This window comes from Gossypium raimondii, chromosome 2 (genome assembly GCF_025698545.1).
Source record: "Gossypium raimondii isolate GPD5lz chromosome 2, ASM2569854v1, whole genome shotgun sequence".
NCBI classification, from domain to species: domain Eukaryota; kingdom Viridiplantae; phylum Streptophyta; class Magnoliopsida; order Malvales; family Malvaceae; genus Gossypium; species Gossypium raimondii.
This window is the reverse complement of record NC_068566.1, coordinates 11,184,022-11,201,898: the sequence shown is the minus strand read 5'-3', so window position 1 is coordinate 11,201,898 and position 17,877 is coordinate 11,184,022. Positions and strand designations below refer to the sequence as shown.

General features: G+C 34.8%; 1 protein-coding gene across 1 annotated transcript; it reads left to right on the top strand.

The window, feature by feature from the left end:
- The first annotated feature begins 2,865 nt into the window (after positions 1-2,865).
- On the top strand, positions 2,866-12,022 carry LOC105788022 (ABC transporter G family member 35). Its single transcript, XM_012614690.2, has 21 exons — positions 2,866-3,437; positions 3,524-3,733; positions 3,818-3,902; positions 3,986-4,145; positions 4,242-4,318; positions 4,415-4,468; positions 4,611-4,701; positions 4,811-5,112; positions 5,441-6,039; positions 6,135-6,295; positions 6,376-6,485; positions 6,589-6,742; positions 6,835-6,984; positions 7,089-7,261; positions 7,346-7,678; positions 7,774-8,148; positions 8,252-8,385; positions 8,472-8,699; positions 10,846-11,017; positions 11,105-11,359; positions 11,443-12,022. Exons 1-21 carry the CDS (start codon positions 3,055-3,057, stop codon positions 11,713-11,715), a joined length of 4,479 nt encoding a protein of 1,492 aa, XP_012470144.1. The 5' UTR covers positions 2,866-3,054; the 3' UTR covers positions 11,716-12,022.
- Positions 12,023-17,877: the final 5,855 nt, after the last annotated feature.

Genomic DNA, 17,877 nt, shown 5'->3' with positions numbered 1-17,877 from the left:
ACACCTCAATAAAAGATCGGTGGCGACTCCCATTTTCATTTACAAAGTCGACAACTAAACATTTTTGTTTTTCAAAAAAGGTGGTGTCGACAACTCTCTTTTATCTTACTTTAAACATGATGATAATGGAAACTTTATGGAATCCTTTTCTTTTGATTTTCTGCTATTTTACTCTTGGTTTCAAGCTACCAGCCACAGCCTTTGAAAATTTTAAAACACTAGGTTTAATTCTCATTTCAGGCGAGTCGATGAAGGTAGATTTTACCATTAATCTATTCTTCATAATTTTTAACTCTTCTATTTTGTCGGCTAGAGAAGAGGAAGCAATTGTGATTTTAATTTTTTTTTGTCCATAAAACCGGAATTCTAATTTAAAGGCAAATGTTAGTATAGAAAAATCATATACATGTGTCTGATTGAAGGGCACAAAAAGGGGAATATAGAAGGGGCTGAGGATTTTTGTTATTTTCAAATGGTTTTCATTGGTGTTCTATTGCTAATTTTTTGTTTTTTGCTTTTTATAAGGAAGGTTCTGCCTCAATGTAATTATACTTGTAAAATATTTATTTAGGGATAAATCTCAAAATTATATATAAATTTTGATTTAGTGTAATTATACACTTGAAACTTTAATTGTGGTTCAAATATATATATGAAACTTTAATTTTGATTCATCATACACATTCTTTTAAATAAATACATCAATTTATGTTTATGTTGAATAAGTATAATTATTTATTTAGGCAATATATAAATATAAAATGATGATATGTTAATAATTTGTGAGAATTGGTTAAAACCAAAATTTAATGTATAAAATTACACAAAATCAAAATTGCACATTAAAATTTATTCCATTTATTTATTATGAGCTGGGCGGCAATTTTCCTTTTCAAATATTGTATCTAATTTAATCCAACGACCTAAATTACTATTAAAAATTATTCTATATTAATATATATATACTATAAATAAATTAAAATAATATTTATTAATATTAAAGAAGAAGCTGGATCAAACAAATCCCTATCGTTTGGATTCTTAGATAAACTAGAGCCTACCTCACTTCACTTTAGAAAATCAAACCATGCAAAATATGAGATATTTAAGACATCACAAACAAAAAATTGATGACAACAAAAGTAAAATATAAACGACAAAAACTATACCATGTCTTAAAATTTATATAAAATGGATCTTCTTTTAAAATTGAATAACTATACAAAAACCAACATGGGTATGACACATACAAGGCAACATGCCAAAAACTACATAAATAATAATTTGAACAAACACAAAATAATGCAATTATAGATATATAACAAAAATATGATTTGGATTTTACTTGGTTTCTAAACTTCAAAATATTCTAATTAAAATTTTAAAGTATTAATGTTGTATCAATAAGGCCCTTTCGCCAACCTAGTCATTAATCTAGGTATTCAATGTCAACTCAAATATGATGTGGGGCATACTTAAAATATGTGGATCAAATTAGAAGTATGTGTCTTACTATTGCATGGATAACTTGGATTTGATTTGTGCGTAGGGAACAAGATAAATATCCCTCCTAAATTTTATCGAGATTGTCATCATTTTGATTAGTGTATTTTAAATATGTTTCATGTCAAACTCAAATTAACATATAATATCATATGGCTAAGCTAACATAACGACCTAATGACTCAACTAAAATATCTTAAAACTTAGAGACTAATTTAAAATTTGGCAATAATTTGGAAATATTTAGTGGAATTGACCCAAAAGTGCATATTTGCTCCTTATCACATTTAAATAGGCATTTAATGCCCGGCGATTCAATTAAAATATAATAAATTTTAGAAACTAATTTAAAATATTATTGATAATTTGAGGACTTCTAGTGAAATTAACCAAAAAAAATTACCCATGATTCAACAGGTGCCACCACTTACTACATATCCATGTAAATATCTAAAATAACCAAAAAAATAGTCCTAAAGGACATTGCTTTGTTGTCTTAAAACCATGGATCAATTTCTCAAAATTTGGGGGGACTACTTTGATATTAGGGTATAGATTTGGTCCACATTTCTGTATTGTTTTTAAATAAAGAGTGACTATGATTTAAATGAAAATATAAACAGGTTGTTTCCCATTGATTTGGTTTACATAGTTTTTAGAGGAGAAATAGAAGGAAAATGGAATCTCTTGTTGCCCACTAACAACCCTCTAAATGCAAAATAGAATAAGGACCCTATTGCAATAATAAAAGAAAATAACAGTCGTATTATTCTACTACTTTGCTCATATTAAATTCCTTTTATATTCAATATATCCAACCATGAACTTGGTTAGGTTGGGATTTTATTATTATAATAATTCAATATAATTTGGGTAAATTTTGACTGCGTCCTTTCGATTTTGATAAGTTCTAGATTAAAAACAACCCCAAATCTATTATGTTAATAAATTGTTTTCTGACAAAAATATTTTTAAATAATATTATTTATTTTTGTAAGATAAAGGTATGGATTGTTAACCCGTAAATTTGGGACACCAACATATTTAGTACATGAAATAAGCTAAAGTTTGTAACTTTTTATCCATGAATTCTTACCAGAACCGAAACCAAAATAATTTTTATCAGAAGAATCTTTTTAAAAACAAATTGAATGGTGGAATTAAAAATAATAATAATTGAAAACTGTTAGTTGAAATATCAATTATTTAGGGTTTATTGAGTAATGAAAACACCTACGATTGACTTTATGACTAAGGGGCAAGGGCCTATCAGATTTGAAAACTCTTCATTTTAATCTCTTACTTTGCACGTATAAATATTCCTTCACATTGACATGATCTTCGGACCATTCTCTACAGTTTCAAAAACCAGACACAAATGGGTGAGAAAACACAAGAGATTGACACAACTTTTCCCAAGAATCCTTCAAGTCAAAATTGAGTTTTGATTTCCCATAGTGAGTGCTTCCCTTCCAGTTGCTTCACTTAAATTTTTTCCTATTTTCTTGTTTGGCAAGAGAGAAAACACAAAGAGAAAAAGAAACAAAAATTATGGACGATTTTGAAAGAGGTCGAAATCCTAGCAAAAGAACGGAGCATAGCAGCATAGTGAGGAGTCTAAGCAGAAGTAGCTGGATAATGGAAGATGTATTTTCAGGTTCCATGCAATCCAGACGAAGTGGTGCAGGGGATGAAGATGAAGAAGCTCTAAAATGGGCAGCCATCCAGAGGTTACCAACGTATGATCGGCTAAGAACCAGCATCATGCAATCGTTCGTGGATCATGAAATTGTCGGAAACAAGGTGGAACATCGACAAGTAGATGTTACAAAGCTTGACATGAATGAAAGACAAAAATTCATCGACATGCTCTTTAAGGTTGCTGAGGAAGATAATGAAAAGTTCTTGAAGAAGTTGAGAAACAGGATTGATAAGTAAGTTAATTTTCTAATATATATGGAACTTTGGAATGTTATTTTGGTTAATGAAATTTGTTATATATGATGACAATGACACACAGGGTTGGTATTACACTACCAACAGTAGAAGTGAGGTATCAGCAGTTGACGATTGAAGCCAATTGCTACACTGGCAGCCGAGCTCTTCCTTCTCTTCCGAACGTTGCTAGAAACATTGCTGAATCAGCTCTTGGCATGCTTGGAATCAAACTTGCGAAAACAACAAATCTCACCATTCTTAATGAAGTCTCGGGGATCATTAAACCATCCAGGTACTTAATAATCCCACTCTTCATTTTATTTAAAATGACACATATGCAAATACCTAATCATATATATAATATTCATATTTATAGGATGACACTCCTACTGGGGCCACCTTCTTCTGGGAAAACCACCCTTTTGCTGGCATTGGCTGGCAAGTTGGATCAAAGCTTAAGGGTTAGTTGAAAATCTTTTTTTTATTATGTATAAATATAGGTTCTGATTTTGATCAAAACAAAGCTGGTTTTGTAATTTAACAGGTTAAAGGAGAAGTAACATACAATGGATATAGACTGAATGAATTTGTTCCTAAAAAGACATCTGCATATATCAGCCAAAATGATGTTCATGTTGGAGAAATGACGGTGAAAGAAACCTTTGATTTCTCAACAAGATGTCAGGGTGTTGGGACTCGATATGGTAAACAATTATATAACAAAATAAATAACCATTATTTTTTTATGCTTTGGTTTATATAATTTAACTGAATCTTTTTAATTTTATTTTTCCTTTTAGATCTTTTAAGTGAGCTTGCTAGAAGAGAAAAAGATGCAGGAATTTTTCCGGAAGCTGATGTTGATCTTTTCATGAAGGTATAAAACTGAAATCCCAGAATCTTAATCATTCATATTAATTAAAAATTTTAATTATGATTTTGCTTTTAATTTGACTTTGAATATTATTTTCAGGCAACTGCCATGGAAGGAGTTGAAAGTAGCCTTATCACTGATTACACTCTCAAAGTAAGTCAATTCAAATCATTGTATAAAAAATGACAGCAATACTAAATTAGCCCTAGTAGTTGAGAAGTGCAGTCACCAACCATGCCAACAAACACGGATCTCACGTCATATATGCCTTGTTTTGTGTTGACGAAATTGTCAGCTTTTGGGGCTCGACATATGCAAGGATATTATTGTTGGGGATGAAATGCAGCGGGGAATTTCTGGTGGACAAAAGAAAAGAGTAACAACAGGTTGGTAATTATTTAGATATCTCCAAAACCTTGTTGGTGTATTAAATCCCAAGTCTTTTTTGACATTTAAAGTTTCATATAATAAATTTAGGATTATGATTAAATATAGGGGAAATGATTGTTGGTCCAACCAAGACGCTATTCATGGATGAAATATCAACGGGTCTTGATAGTTCCACAACATACCAGATAGTGAAGTGTTTGCAGCAGGTTGTGCACTTAACTGAGGCCACAATCTTGATGTCCCTGCTCCAACCAGCTCCCGAGACTTTCGATTTGTTCGACGATATCATCCTCTTGTCCCAAGGCCAAATTGTTTATCAGGGTCCACGTGAGCATATTCTCGACTTCTTCGAGGCTTGTGGGTTCAAATGTCCTAAAAGGAAAGACACTGCTGACTTCTTACAAGAGGTAATGTGGAAACCTGGATGTCCAACTCATATTTAAACATGACATGAGTATGGGGATGTAACACCTGGCCAGCCCTGGGTGTAGGCGTGATCGCTCAGGACCCAAAGTTGAAAGAGATTCAAAATATTGGTTTTCAAATTTTAAAGGGTTCAAAATAAAATTTTTAATTTTTAAAAGTCAAAAAAGATGTTACTAACTTTTAAGGGGTCCAAAAATAATTTTTTTAATTTTAAAGGGCCCAATTTTTTTTTTTTCAACTTTTAAGGACTTAAAAGGTTTTTCCTCCATCAGGAACGGACATGTGTAACACTAGTGAAAATGGTTACAGGTTACTTCAAAGAAGGATCAAGAACAATACTGGGCAGATAGAAGCAAACCATACAGATACATTACGGTGAGTGAGTTTGCAAACAGGTTCAAGCGATTCCATGTTGGAATGCGGCTCGATAACGAGCTCTCTATTCCTTTTGACAAGTCGAAAGGACACATAGCAGCATTGGCTTTCCAAAAGTACTCGGTCTCCAAAATGGAACTTCTTAAGGCTTGTTGGGACAAAGAATGGCTATTGATCAAGAGGAATTCATTCATTTACGTGTTCAAAACTGTCCAAATTATCATCATGGCAGTTGTTGCATCCACGGTGTTTCTGCAGACTGAATTGAACACTAGAAGCGAGCAAGATGGTGCAATCTATGTAGGTGCACTTCTATTTGCAATGATCATTAACATGTTTAATGGTTTCTCCGAACTCTCCGTGATGATCACTAGGCTTCCAGTGTTTTACAAGCAAAGGGACCTTCTATTCCATCCTGCTTGGACTTTCACTCTGCCTAGTTTCTTGCTCAAGGTCCCCATATCGGCTCTTGAATCTGTTGTTTGGATGGCTGTAACATATTACACTATGGGATTTGCACCAGAGGCCAGCAGGTAAATCATATGGAAGCAACCCATTTTCCATTGTACTAATCCGAGCTTTTCTTTTACTTGACCAACAACTTAACAACCATTCAAACCTATTGCAGATTTTTCAAGCACTTTCTGTTGGTGTTTTTGATACAACAAATGGCATCTGGGCTCTTTAGGCTCATCGCCGGATTATGCAGAACAATGATCATAGCTAACACTGGCGGGGCACTCACGCTTCTCCTTGTGTTCTTGTTGGGAGGCTTCATGATTCCAAAACGTGAGCAACACTAGAAGAAGATTATTACAGTTCTCCAACTTTGTACAAGTTAACTAATATAGAGTGTTTTACTTTGATAGGTGAAATTCCGAATTGGTGGGAATGGGCTTACTGGATTTCACCATTGACTTATAGTTTCAATGCCATTACTGTGAATGAAATGTTTGCGCCGAGATGGATGAACAAACGGGTATGTTAAATAGCTTTCTTGTTTAGCAAGATAGTAGATTGATCAGAGATTATGAAATGACAAGTAAGATTTCATTCAAATGAATGCTACATCTACAATGCAGGCTTCGGACAATGTCACACAGTTGGGGGTACAAATTCTTAGGAACTTTGATGTCCCAAATGATGAAAACTGGTACTGGATTGGCGCGACTGCTCTTTTCGGGTTCGCAGTGCTCTTTAACGTACTCTTCACCTTTGCCCTCATGTACCTAAACCGTAAGTTTCAACATTTGGTTTGGCTAATGTGTTGTAGCATATCAGTATCATTAAATAGCTAATCTTCTTCATTTTTCGGGTTGGCACAATAGCCCTTGGAAAGCCGCAAGCCGTAATTTCCGAGGAAACAGAAGAAAAACAGGAGGGTATTGAAGGTACTAAGGGAGAACCAAGGTTAAGGAGACCAAAATCGAGCAAAGATTCATCCCCTCAGTCACTCTCTTCTGCAGAAGCACTTGGAAGTAAGAAACTTCAGAAACTTAACAAAATATAACTGGTCCCATCATGTTTTCTCTCTTAACCATCAATACTAATCATTGTCATTTGTACTAAATGAAATCTTTAGAAGAAATAGCAATGCAAAGAATGAGCAGTGGGACCAATCCTAACGGAATGAGCCAGAATGAGTCTTCACTTGATGCTGCCATCAGAGTTGCTCCCAAGAGAGGAATGGTTCTTCCTTTCACTCCTCTTGCAATGTCCTTCGACACCGTCAATTACTATGTCGATATGCCACTGGTAAGATCTTTACAACTCGTATTTCGACGTAAACATTATAGTTGTTAGCATAGAGCATGGTTTGATAAGCAAGCTTTTAAATAGGAAATGAAGGCACAAGGAGTTACCGAAGGCAGATTACAACTACTTCTAGGGGTAACCAGTGTGTTTAGGCCCGGAGTGTTGACTGCATTGATGGGAGTCAGTGGAGCCGGAAAGACAACATTGATGGATGTTTTAGCAGGAAGAAAAACCGGTGGATATATTGAGGGTGATATCAGAATATCCGGTTTCCCTAAGGTAAAAGAGACCTTTGCCAGAATTTCTGGATACTGCGAACAAAATGATATTCACTCACCTCAAGTTACTGTCAAAGAATCTTTAATTTACTCGGCTTTCCTACGGCTACCGAAAGAAGTCAGCAATGAGGAAAAGATGGTAAGAACACTGGTTTATGTTATTGTCAATGAATAACACGACATTAGTTATTCAATTCAAGGTCTAAATTAACATTATTTGATGTTATGTTTTAGATTTTTGTGGATGAAGTTATCGAACTGGTCGAACTTGACAACCTTAAAGATGTTATAGTAGGGCTGCCAGGGGTCACCGGGTTGTCGACCGAACAAAGAAAGAGGTTGACAATTGCAGTAGAGCTTGTTGCTAATCCGTCAATCATTTTCATGGATGAACCAACATCCGGCCTCGATGCAAGGGCAGCAGCCATTGTCATGAGGACTGTCCGGAACACGGTGGATACCGGACGAACAGTTGTGTGCACTATTCATCAGCCTAGTATTGATATCTTCGAAGCCTTTGATGAATTACTACTATTGAAAATAGGAGGTCAGGTGATTTACTCCGGACCCTTGGGCAAAAATTCTAGCAAGATCATTGAATATTTTGAGGTATGTAACCATAAACAAGATTTCTCATATCTAATACACTAACTAGTTCAAAGAGGAAAAACAAGAAATCATCATTTGATTCCCCTCTTAATCACCATTGTAGTCCATTCCTGGAACCCCCAAAATTAAAGACAAGTACAATCCAGCTACTTGGATGCTAGAAGTGAGCTCCCTAGCTGCTGAAGTTCGACTCGGAATCGACTTTGCCAAACACTATAAATCATCATCTTTATATCAGTAAGTCAATTTCAATTGTTTACCATTCACTTATTTTTGTGGCATTGCATTGAGGTAATATAATATATATGTGTGTATGTGAACAGGAGAAAGAAGGCCTTAGTAATGGAGTTAAACACACCGCCCCTAGGAGCTAAAGAACTTTATTTCGCCTCTCAGTACTCACAGTCCACATGGGGTCAATTCAGATCATGCTTTTGGAAACAATGGTGGACTTATTGGAGAAGTCCAGATTATAACCTTGTGAGATACTTCTTCACTTTAGTTGCGGCCCTCATGGTTGGCACTATATTCTGGCAGGTCGGCACTAAAAGGTATGCAACGATATCCGGCTTACAAACCTCAATTTGTTGTTTCTATTTTTGTTGAGGGTTGACCCGTATAAACAAAGAAATAGAAAAATAGAAAAGTTGAGGAATACAAATATTTAAATGAAAAACTCTTCCGAAGAGGATAAAAACCACGGCAAAGAAAACTTCATTAATTGACAAACCAACGAAGAGCACAAGATGAATAAAATAATCTCAAAGAACAAAATCCTAACCAGAATACAAAGCTCTATTAAAACTCTCCTCAAAAATCTTCATCAAAACTCGTATTTTCACAAGCCTTCCTTATACATAAAGACTGTAGTCTTTCGACCTATCATCAAAACAAGAGCTCTGCGAGATACCTTAATGTTGCTTGATTCGATGTCGATCCTACAACTCTTCGAGTCTAAATTTCCAAAGAGATGAGATTCTTCATTAAATCAGGCACATGCCTGACATCTGATAGTGTCCTAATGATTTCGTCGTACATCCTAATCTGAATGGTACCAACATCGGTTACCTTATATGGTGAATTATTCCCCATAAGCATAGCTCGACCTTTAACTGGACTGTATGTGGAGAACAAGTCGTTGTTTGAACACATATGGAAAGAGCACATCGAATCCAAAGTTCACTCGGATGTAAGTTTAGACCTTTTGGTCATAGACACCAACAACCAATCATCACCATTGTCCTCGGCCACACTAGCATCGATTACCTTAGCCTTCTACTCCTTGTTGCTTTCAGTAGCCCTCATGTTTTTATTTTTCAACTTATAACATTTTGCTTTAATGTGATGCAACTTCTTGTAGTAGTGACATGTTTTGTCATAATTCCTTGTTCTCGATCTTGATCAAGATTTGTTCTGACCTAAATCTTTAAACTGTTGCCTACCTCTAGCAACTAAAAACGAGGCTTGATTACCAGACTTTCTACCCGAACCTAACTCATTATTGATTTTTTCCTTGCTCAACAAGTTACCATTCACATCTTCAAATGATAGTTTATCTCTACCATAAATCAAGGTCTCCTTAAAAGTTTTATACGAAGGAGGCAAAGAACATAATAATAGCATAGTCTAATCTTCATCATCTATATTAACCTCGACATTCTTCAGATCGTTTAAGAGAGTAACAAATTGATTGATGTGACCCATAAGGTTCTCACATTCATCCATACGATACGTGTATAGGCGTTGTTTGAACACCAATCGATTCGCTAGAGACTGTCATATAAAGGGTTTCTAATTTTCCCTATAAGGTTGTTGCCGCTTTCTCTGTAAGCACCTCTTGCAACACATTGTTCGTGAGGCACAATTGAATTACTGACAGTCTTCTCATCAAGCTCTTCCCATTTTGATTGGTCTAGATTTTTGGGTTTTTCCTGATATCAACATTCTTCACATCGTTCTAAACCAAAATTGTCATCATTTGAACTTGCCACAAACTGAAATTTGTGATCCCATCGAAACTATCTCATTGTTGCCATCCTGAACGGGTCAATATGCAGAAAATGAATCAAGATCGGATACCAATTTTTTGGGGATCAACCTGTATAAACAACGAAATAGAAATATTGAAAAGATTAAGAACACAAATATTTACGTGGAAAACTCTTCCATAGAATATAAAAACTATGGGCAAAGAAAACTTCACTAATCGACAAGCCAACGAATAGTACAAGATGAAGATAATAATCCCAAAAAACAAAACGCAAAACCAGAATACAAAGTTCTCTCAAAAACTCTCCCTAAGACTTTTCATCAAATCTCACATAAGAGATATTCTATTAATTGTCTAAACAGGGTTACAAAGACCCTTTAAATATGCTAATATTAAAGTCCTAATATGACTAAAATTTTTCTAGACTAATCAGAGTTTAACTAGGAAAATATAGCAAATTTTAACTGGGAGAAGAAACCCGGTTTAAGTTCAGTACATGTCGCCACATCATGACATGGCATATTGCCTAGTCGGGACATCATCTGTCGCGTCGTCGCGACGTCGTGACATCAATTCTGTTTCGTCTCTAGTTTTTCTGAAGATGCAATGCATACCCCACAATTTTCATGTTTGCAACATTATTCCGAGTTGGACAAAAGCCTTACTGACTATTTCTATATTCTCTTTCTCTTTGTTTCATGGTTCAGGGATACGTTAAGTGATCTTACAATGATAATTGGGGCAATGTATGCCGCAGTCTTTTTTGTCGGCATTAACAACTGCTCAACGGTACAACCGATTGTAGCCATTGAAAGAACGGTGTTCTATCGTGAACGAGCAGCCGGGATGTACTCTGCATTACCATACGCCCTGGCACAGGTATGTGCAACCATTTTGTCACTATCTTTCATTACATTTCTCTTCTTTAATCCCGAAATTAACTACATAAATTGCTTAAATTTGCAGGTATTATGTGAAGTACCCTACATATTATTCCAAACAACATATTATACACTTATAGTGTATGCTATGGTGGGATTTCAATGGACAGCAGCAAAGTTCTTCTGGTTTTATTTCATCAGCTTCTTCTCCTTCCTTTACTTCACTTACTATGGAATGATGACCGTTTCGATCACACCCAACCATCAAATAGCAGCCATATTGGCCGCTGCGTTCTATGCAATCTTTAATCTTTTCTCTGGCTTCTATATTCCAAGACCGGTAAGTTTACTTCTTCACAAGCAACCGTGCTTTTAACCATAATTAAAGCCTGATACAAATTCATAAATTGTTGAAAATTCCAGAGAATCCCCAAGTGGTGGATCTGGTATTACTGGATTTGCCCTATGGCATGGACCGTTTATGGACTCATAGTGTCTCAATATGGAGATATTGAAGCCACCATTAAAGCACCTGGTTTCGATCCAGACCCTTCTGTTAAATCATATATTAAAGATCAGTACGGCTATGATTCAGACTTCATGGGACCCGTTGCCGGAGTTTTGGTGGGGTTTGCAGTGTTCTTTGCCTTCATGTTTGCCTGCTGCATTAAGAAACTCAACTTCCAGACCAGATAAATATGGGATTCATTCAATAGAAAAATTTTCATCTTCTTCAAGCTAGCATTATATTGTACTTCCATCCAAAATTCAAATATGGTGTCGATTTTATCAAGCTGGTGGTGTTGATCATTTTCATATATTGTGTACTGTTTCAAGAGCTGGAAATTAATGTAAAGTTTTTGTTTTGTAGGTTTTTAAAAGGAAGAAACTATTTTCTATCTTGGCATTGTTCAACTTCTTCCGTGCATTGCACTCGATTAGTTTCCTTTAAGGAACAAATTTACGTAATACAAAATAGATTTAACATATAATAAAATTTATATACTTTTCAACAAATCCAATTCTTACGTCGACATTTCAATTCATTATGTTTAAACTTTAAGTTAGTATGTGTGTATATATATATATATATATATATTGATTAAACCACCAACAATTGCATTATTGAACGGTTGTTACATTTGACAATTATCTTGCCATTCATAGCAGCAGGGTAGACTACTGGTTGACCACATATGAGTGCACAATGTTACTAAGAATCTCCCCTTGGACCATGTATGTTTCTCAAAATAGCTAGAATATCAGAGTGCACAAACTTTTTTACATTTGAATTCAAATATCTCATCAATTATATTAATATAGGATAAGTGGCTTTCATTATAGAAATTCACAACTAAATCCATCCATGTTAGTAAAATTAATGATACTGATGTTTATTATGGAAATTACATGTAAATTAATTTCAATCATTTCTATTTTCTTTTAGTCCTGTTTCATGACTCAAACTGTCCAAAAACACTTTTAATACTTCATTTAAAACCAAGTTAATATCATTTTTTGAAGGTATTCAATAAACACATTAATTTCATAAAACTTTGGTATATATGTAGATAAAATGTTAGATTTATCACCCAAATTCTTATTAAAATAAAATATAAGTGGCAAAATAGGGATCCTTTGTTTGATATTGACTTGAATAGGGTGTTTCAACCTTCTTGTATTACTTATAATAGATGTTGATTAGAATAAGGTTTTCTAAACCTATAAATAGACGCAGTCTATACTCCTTGTAATCATTTGAATTCGACATTGTAAATTTTCTTCTCCTCTGCTCGTGGTTTTTCCCTAAAAGTGTTTCCACGTAAAATCTTTGTGTTCTATTTTTGTTTCTTTTCTTTACGATACATTGCCATCATCAACATTCTATTTTAACATAAAATAAATGTATACATGTCAAAAACATAGGAATAACATACTCCCACTAAAGTGGCTAATCTTATAGTCTAACAATACCCGTATGAACAACATGCTCATTAAACACTTTAGGTGGTAAAATGAGCAAATTTCCAATGATTGAGTTTGCATTAAAATGCTTAATTGACACTAAAAAGACTAATCTTTTGTTTTCACAACCAGGTCTAAATGCTATCTTTCGACATTAGATCATTATCACATTTTATCATAAGTATCTTAAGTATGTATCTCTTGGTGCACAATTTTGCATGCTTAATATATTGTGCATCTTATTAATGTAACTTTTTTGCGATAGTCTAGCTATACTTGTGTTATGTGTCAGTAACCAGAAAAAGAGAATATAGGAATAGAAAAGGAGAATAGACAGTAGGTTAAAAAGTTGGAAAAATATCCAACGAATACATATAGATTTCACGTTTTACATGCTTTATTATTTATATTCTTAATCCTTAGGATCCTTAGAAGCGGGCAAAATTGGTTAAGGCCTGGGGTGCCTTTCTCTCTCTCAAGCTTTTGCATAATTCTCGATTGTCCTTGGTGACCGTTTCTTGATTGCCAACTCCTCCTGTGGTTACATCCTCATTCCCTGCTTCTGCTATTTCAACTCTTTCCTTGACATTCCTCAAGGTTCTTAGTAGGTGTAGGCTAAAGAAAATCATCTATCATCAAAGGCACAGGAGTGATTTATTGAAGAGGTTCACCCTTACATGGTTTGAGCTGGGACAGATGAAATATGGGATGTATGCGGGTGGAATCCGGTAATTCTAGCTTATAAGCCACAAGACTAATACATTTTATAATTTGATAAATGCCAAAGAATTGTGGTCCAAGCTTTTGATGTCTCCTTAGACGTAATGACAGTTGTCGATAGGGTTGTAAACGCACAAATGGCCAGCTACCTTCCTCGAGTTCTAGTTCGCGTCGATACTTGTCCACTTGATTTATCATACGTCATTGCGCTCGAACTAAATTGTAAATATTCGAAGCAACGCATCACGTTCTTGCAAATCATGATCTACCTGAGCATTATGAGAACTGCCCTCTAAGTAGTTAAGGATGGTGGGAGGGTCACGCCCATACAAAGCTCGAAAGGGGGTCATCCCTGCTGATGTCTGATAGGTCGTATTGTACCAGTACTCTGCCAATGCTAAGTATTGTTCCCACTTGCTTGGATCATCACCTGCCATACAACGAAGATACATCTCTAGGCACCGATTCAAAGCTTCGGTTTGCCCATCAGTCTGTGGGTGGTAAGCTGAACTTAAACATAACTCAGTTTCTTGTAGCTTGGCTATTTCGGTCCACATTTCACTAACAAAAATCTAATCTCTATCACTGACAATTGTTCTCGGTATCCCATGAAGTTTCACAATCCCTTGTACCATGACCTTGGCTATATATTTATTGTTGAAGTGCTTCGTAAGTGTAAAAAAATGTCTGTACTTAGTGATCCGGTCGACAACTACAAATATAGTTTCCTTTCCCTTAGATTTTGGCAAGCCCATAATGAAGTCTAAAGAGATGTCTTCAAATACCTAGTTAGGAATGGGGAGGGGTTGAAAAAGTCCCGCCGAGGCCAAGCTATCACTTTTAATTCATTGGAAAACTTGGCATTCAGTGAAAAACTGTCGAACCTCTTTCTGCATACCTTTCCAATAAAAGTTCGCTGCTAGTTTTTGAAAGGTACATGTAATACCAGCATGTCCACCCATTATCGAACTATGAAATTCTCGTAATAATAGTGATTTCAGTGTAGCTTCCTAAGGTGCAAAAATTCTCCCACGCACCAATATCAAACCATCATGCTCATCATACCTAGAAAAAAAGGTTTGTCCCTTTCGAATGCTAGCTCGAATCTGCTTAACATCAACATTTTGTCGACTTGCTGTACATAGGTCATCAATGATACCAAACAGTGGTCGAGAAAAAGCCATGAAAGATGTTTTGATTTCCTTGGATAATGTGTTGGCAACATTTTTGAGTTTCCCCTGTTGGTAACGGATCTCGAAATCGCACCCGATTAAATTTATCAACCATCATTGTTGTTTCAAAGTTTTTATAGTTTGCTGGTTAATTCCCTCAATGACTAGTGATCAGTACTTATCATGAATTTATGACCCACAAGATATTGACGCCACTTCCCCACTATTTAGGTAATGGCAAACATTTCTCAGTTGTAATTAGAAGCACTTTACATTCGTGGACTAAGCTTCTGGCTAAAATAGGCTAATGGCTTACCCTCCTGAGTTAAAACCGCTCCTATCCCTGTTCTAGAAGCATCGATTTCGACCTAAAATTCTTTATCAAACTGCAACAGTCTGACTACTGGAGTAGAGCAAAGACATGATTTCAAGTGGTCCATGGCACCTTGAGCCGCTTTAGTCCACTCAAATGATTGGCCGTTGCGAAGCAAATCAGAGATGGGAGCTGTAATGGTGGCAAATCCCTTAATAAATTTGCGATAGTAGGATGCAATGCCTAAAAACCCTCGCACATCCTTAATCATGGTAGGTACCGACCAATATCAGATAGCCTCAACCTTTGCGGGATCCACTACCAATCCCTCTTGTGAGACTATATGACCCAGATATTTAACTGTGGTTTCTCTGAATATACACTTGCTATACTTTGCGACAAAACCATTCTCTTGCAACTTTTGTAGCACTTGCCGTACATGTTGCAGGCGTTCCTGCCAATTCCGACTGTAAACAAGAATGTCATCCAGAAAAAATAAAACAAATTTACGTAGAAATGGTTGAAAGAGATCATTCATTGTTTCCTGGAAAGTGGATGGCGCATTGGTTAACCCAAACGGCATTACGAGGAACTCGTAATGTCCTTCATGTGTTCAGAATGCTGTTTTTGGGACATCATCAGCCTTGACATGAATCTGATGATATTCAAAAACTAAATCCAATTTGGAGAAGAAGTGAGAATTACCCAAATCATCAAAAAGCTCCTCGACAGTAGGAATCAGAAATTTTTCATTAACGGTGACTATAACAGCCCATTTTCAGTAAAATCAGAGTAGTAGTTTTGGGACCACAAATCTGATGATTAAATCATTATTTTATTATTAATTTAATGTTTATGGGATATTAGTAAGGTCGTATTAAAATTTCGTTAAGAAATTTTGATGTTTGCATGATTAATTAAGTTGAAAGGACTAAATCGTAAAAAGTGTAAAAGTTGAGTTCTAATAGCTAAAGTAGTCAAATAGCTATGGAATCTTAAATTAATCTAATTAAATGATAATTAGACCATTTAATGAGATAGTGGATATACATGGCATGGTTTTATTGAAAATTTAATGGTTTTAAAAGGTTAAATTAGTCATTTGGTAATTAAAAAGAAAAACTAAATAACAAAATATTAGAAAACATTGTCATCTTCATCTTTTGCTAATTAGAAAACCTAAAAACACCATTAGAAAAAGGGGGCTATTCAGCCAAGCTAACCTTGAGTGCATGGTATGTAATTTTGCCCCGTTTTTAATATTTTTATGTTTTTGAAGTCATTTTAGCTTAATCTAGCCAGCCTAGGGATTAATTTGTAAAACTATTAAAGGTTGAGGGTTATGTCATGAATGTTACTGGATGATTTTTGATGTTTAATGCTAGACTATGAATCTTTGTTAATGAATAAACAAGTTTTGTAAAGTGAGTTTTGATGAAATTTGTATTTAGGGATTTATTTGTAAAAATGATAGAATTCACTACACCAAAACAGGCTTTTAGTGGCGGCTTTAGCGGCGTTTGGACAAAAAACGCCACTAAAAATCAAGCAGTAGCGGCGCTTTTGGAAAAACGCCGCTAAAGGTCGATCATTAGCGGCGATTTTTAAAAAACGCCGCTAAAAATAAGCATTAGCAGCGTTTTTTGGAAAGCGCCGCAAAAAGCCTAAGCCCAACGGCACCGTTTTCTGAGTTTTTAGGGTCTTTAGCGGCATTTTAAAGCGCCGCTAATCTTCAGTCTTCATGGCGTTTTGAATAAGCGCCGCTAATGCTCAGTCTTTAGCGGCGTTTTGAATAAGCGCCGCTAGTGCTCAGTCTTTAGCGGCGTTTTTAATAAGCGCCGCTAATTCTCAGTCTTTAGCGGCGTTTTTAATAAGCGCCCGCGAATGCTCAGTCTTTAGCGGCGTTTTTAATAAGCGCCGCTAATGCTCATACTTTAGCGGCGTTTTGAGGAAGCGCCAAAAACATTTTATCTATCTATTTGCTATGTAATTTGTGTATTTATATTAATTAAAATCCAATTTATTTTTAATTGAATATTTGTTAAAATGGATAAATTTGAAATAATGACACGTAGAAATAATTTGAAATAAAAAAACATAGAAAAATATTTGTTAAAAATGGAGAAATTAAAATTCTATTATTTAAAATAATTTTAAAATTTTTGGGTACATAATTGATTGATTTTTAATTTATATATTAAATAATTTCAAATATAATTGTAAAAGATACGATAGTATTAATTTTAAAATATTTAATTTAATTATCATTATAGTTTAGGGTATATATATATGGTTAATTTAGGATTTAGGGCCGGTTTAAGAGTTACAATTTTAAGGTTTATAGATTATGGAATTAGGGAATTTGATTTAAGGGTTGTGATTTAAGGTTTATTGGTTAGGGGTTAGGGGTTAGAGTTAGAAGTTAAAGGTTAGAAGTTTAGGGTTTATGGATTCGGTGTTAGGTTAGAGTTTAGGGTTTAGACTAATTAATATATTTTAAATTATATAATATTAAATAATGTTTAGGGGTTAGGGTTTAGGGTTAGGGTTTAGGATTTAGATTAATTAATGTTTTTTAATTTATATATTAAATAATGTTTAGGGGTTATGGGTTAGTGATTCAGGGTCGAGTTAGGGTTTAGAATTTAGATTAATTAGTGTTTTTTAATTTATATATTAAATAATGTT

Excerpts from the sequence above, each read along its gene's own strand:
- LOC105788022 (XM_012614690.2), top strand. The coding sequence starts at position 3,055 with ATGGACGATTTTGAAAGAGGTCGAAATCCTAGCAAAAGAACGGAGCAT. Across the intron at positions 5,113-5,440 it reads CTGCTGACTTCTTACAAGAG|GTTACTTCAAAGAAGGATCA; the intron begins GTAATGTGGAAA and ends AAATGGTTACAG. Across the intron at positions 8,149-8,251 it reads AGATCATTGAATATTTTGAG|TCCATTCCTGGAACCCCCAA; the intron begins GTATGTAACCAT and ends TCACCATTGTAG.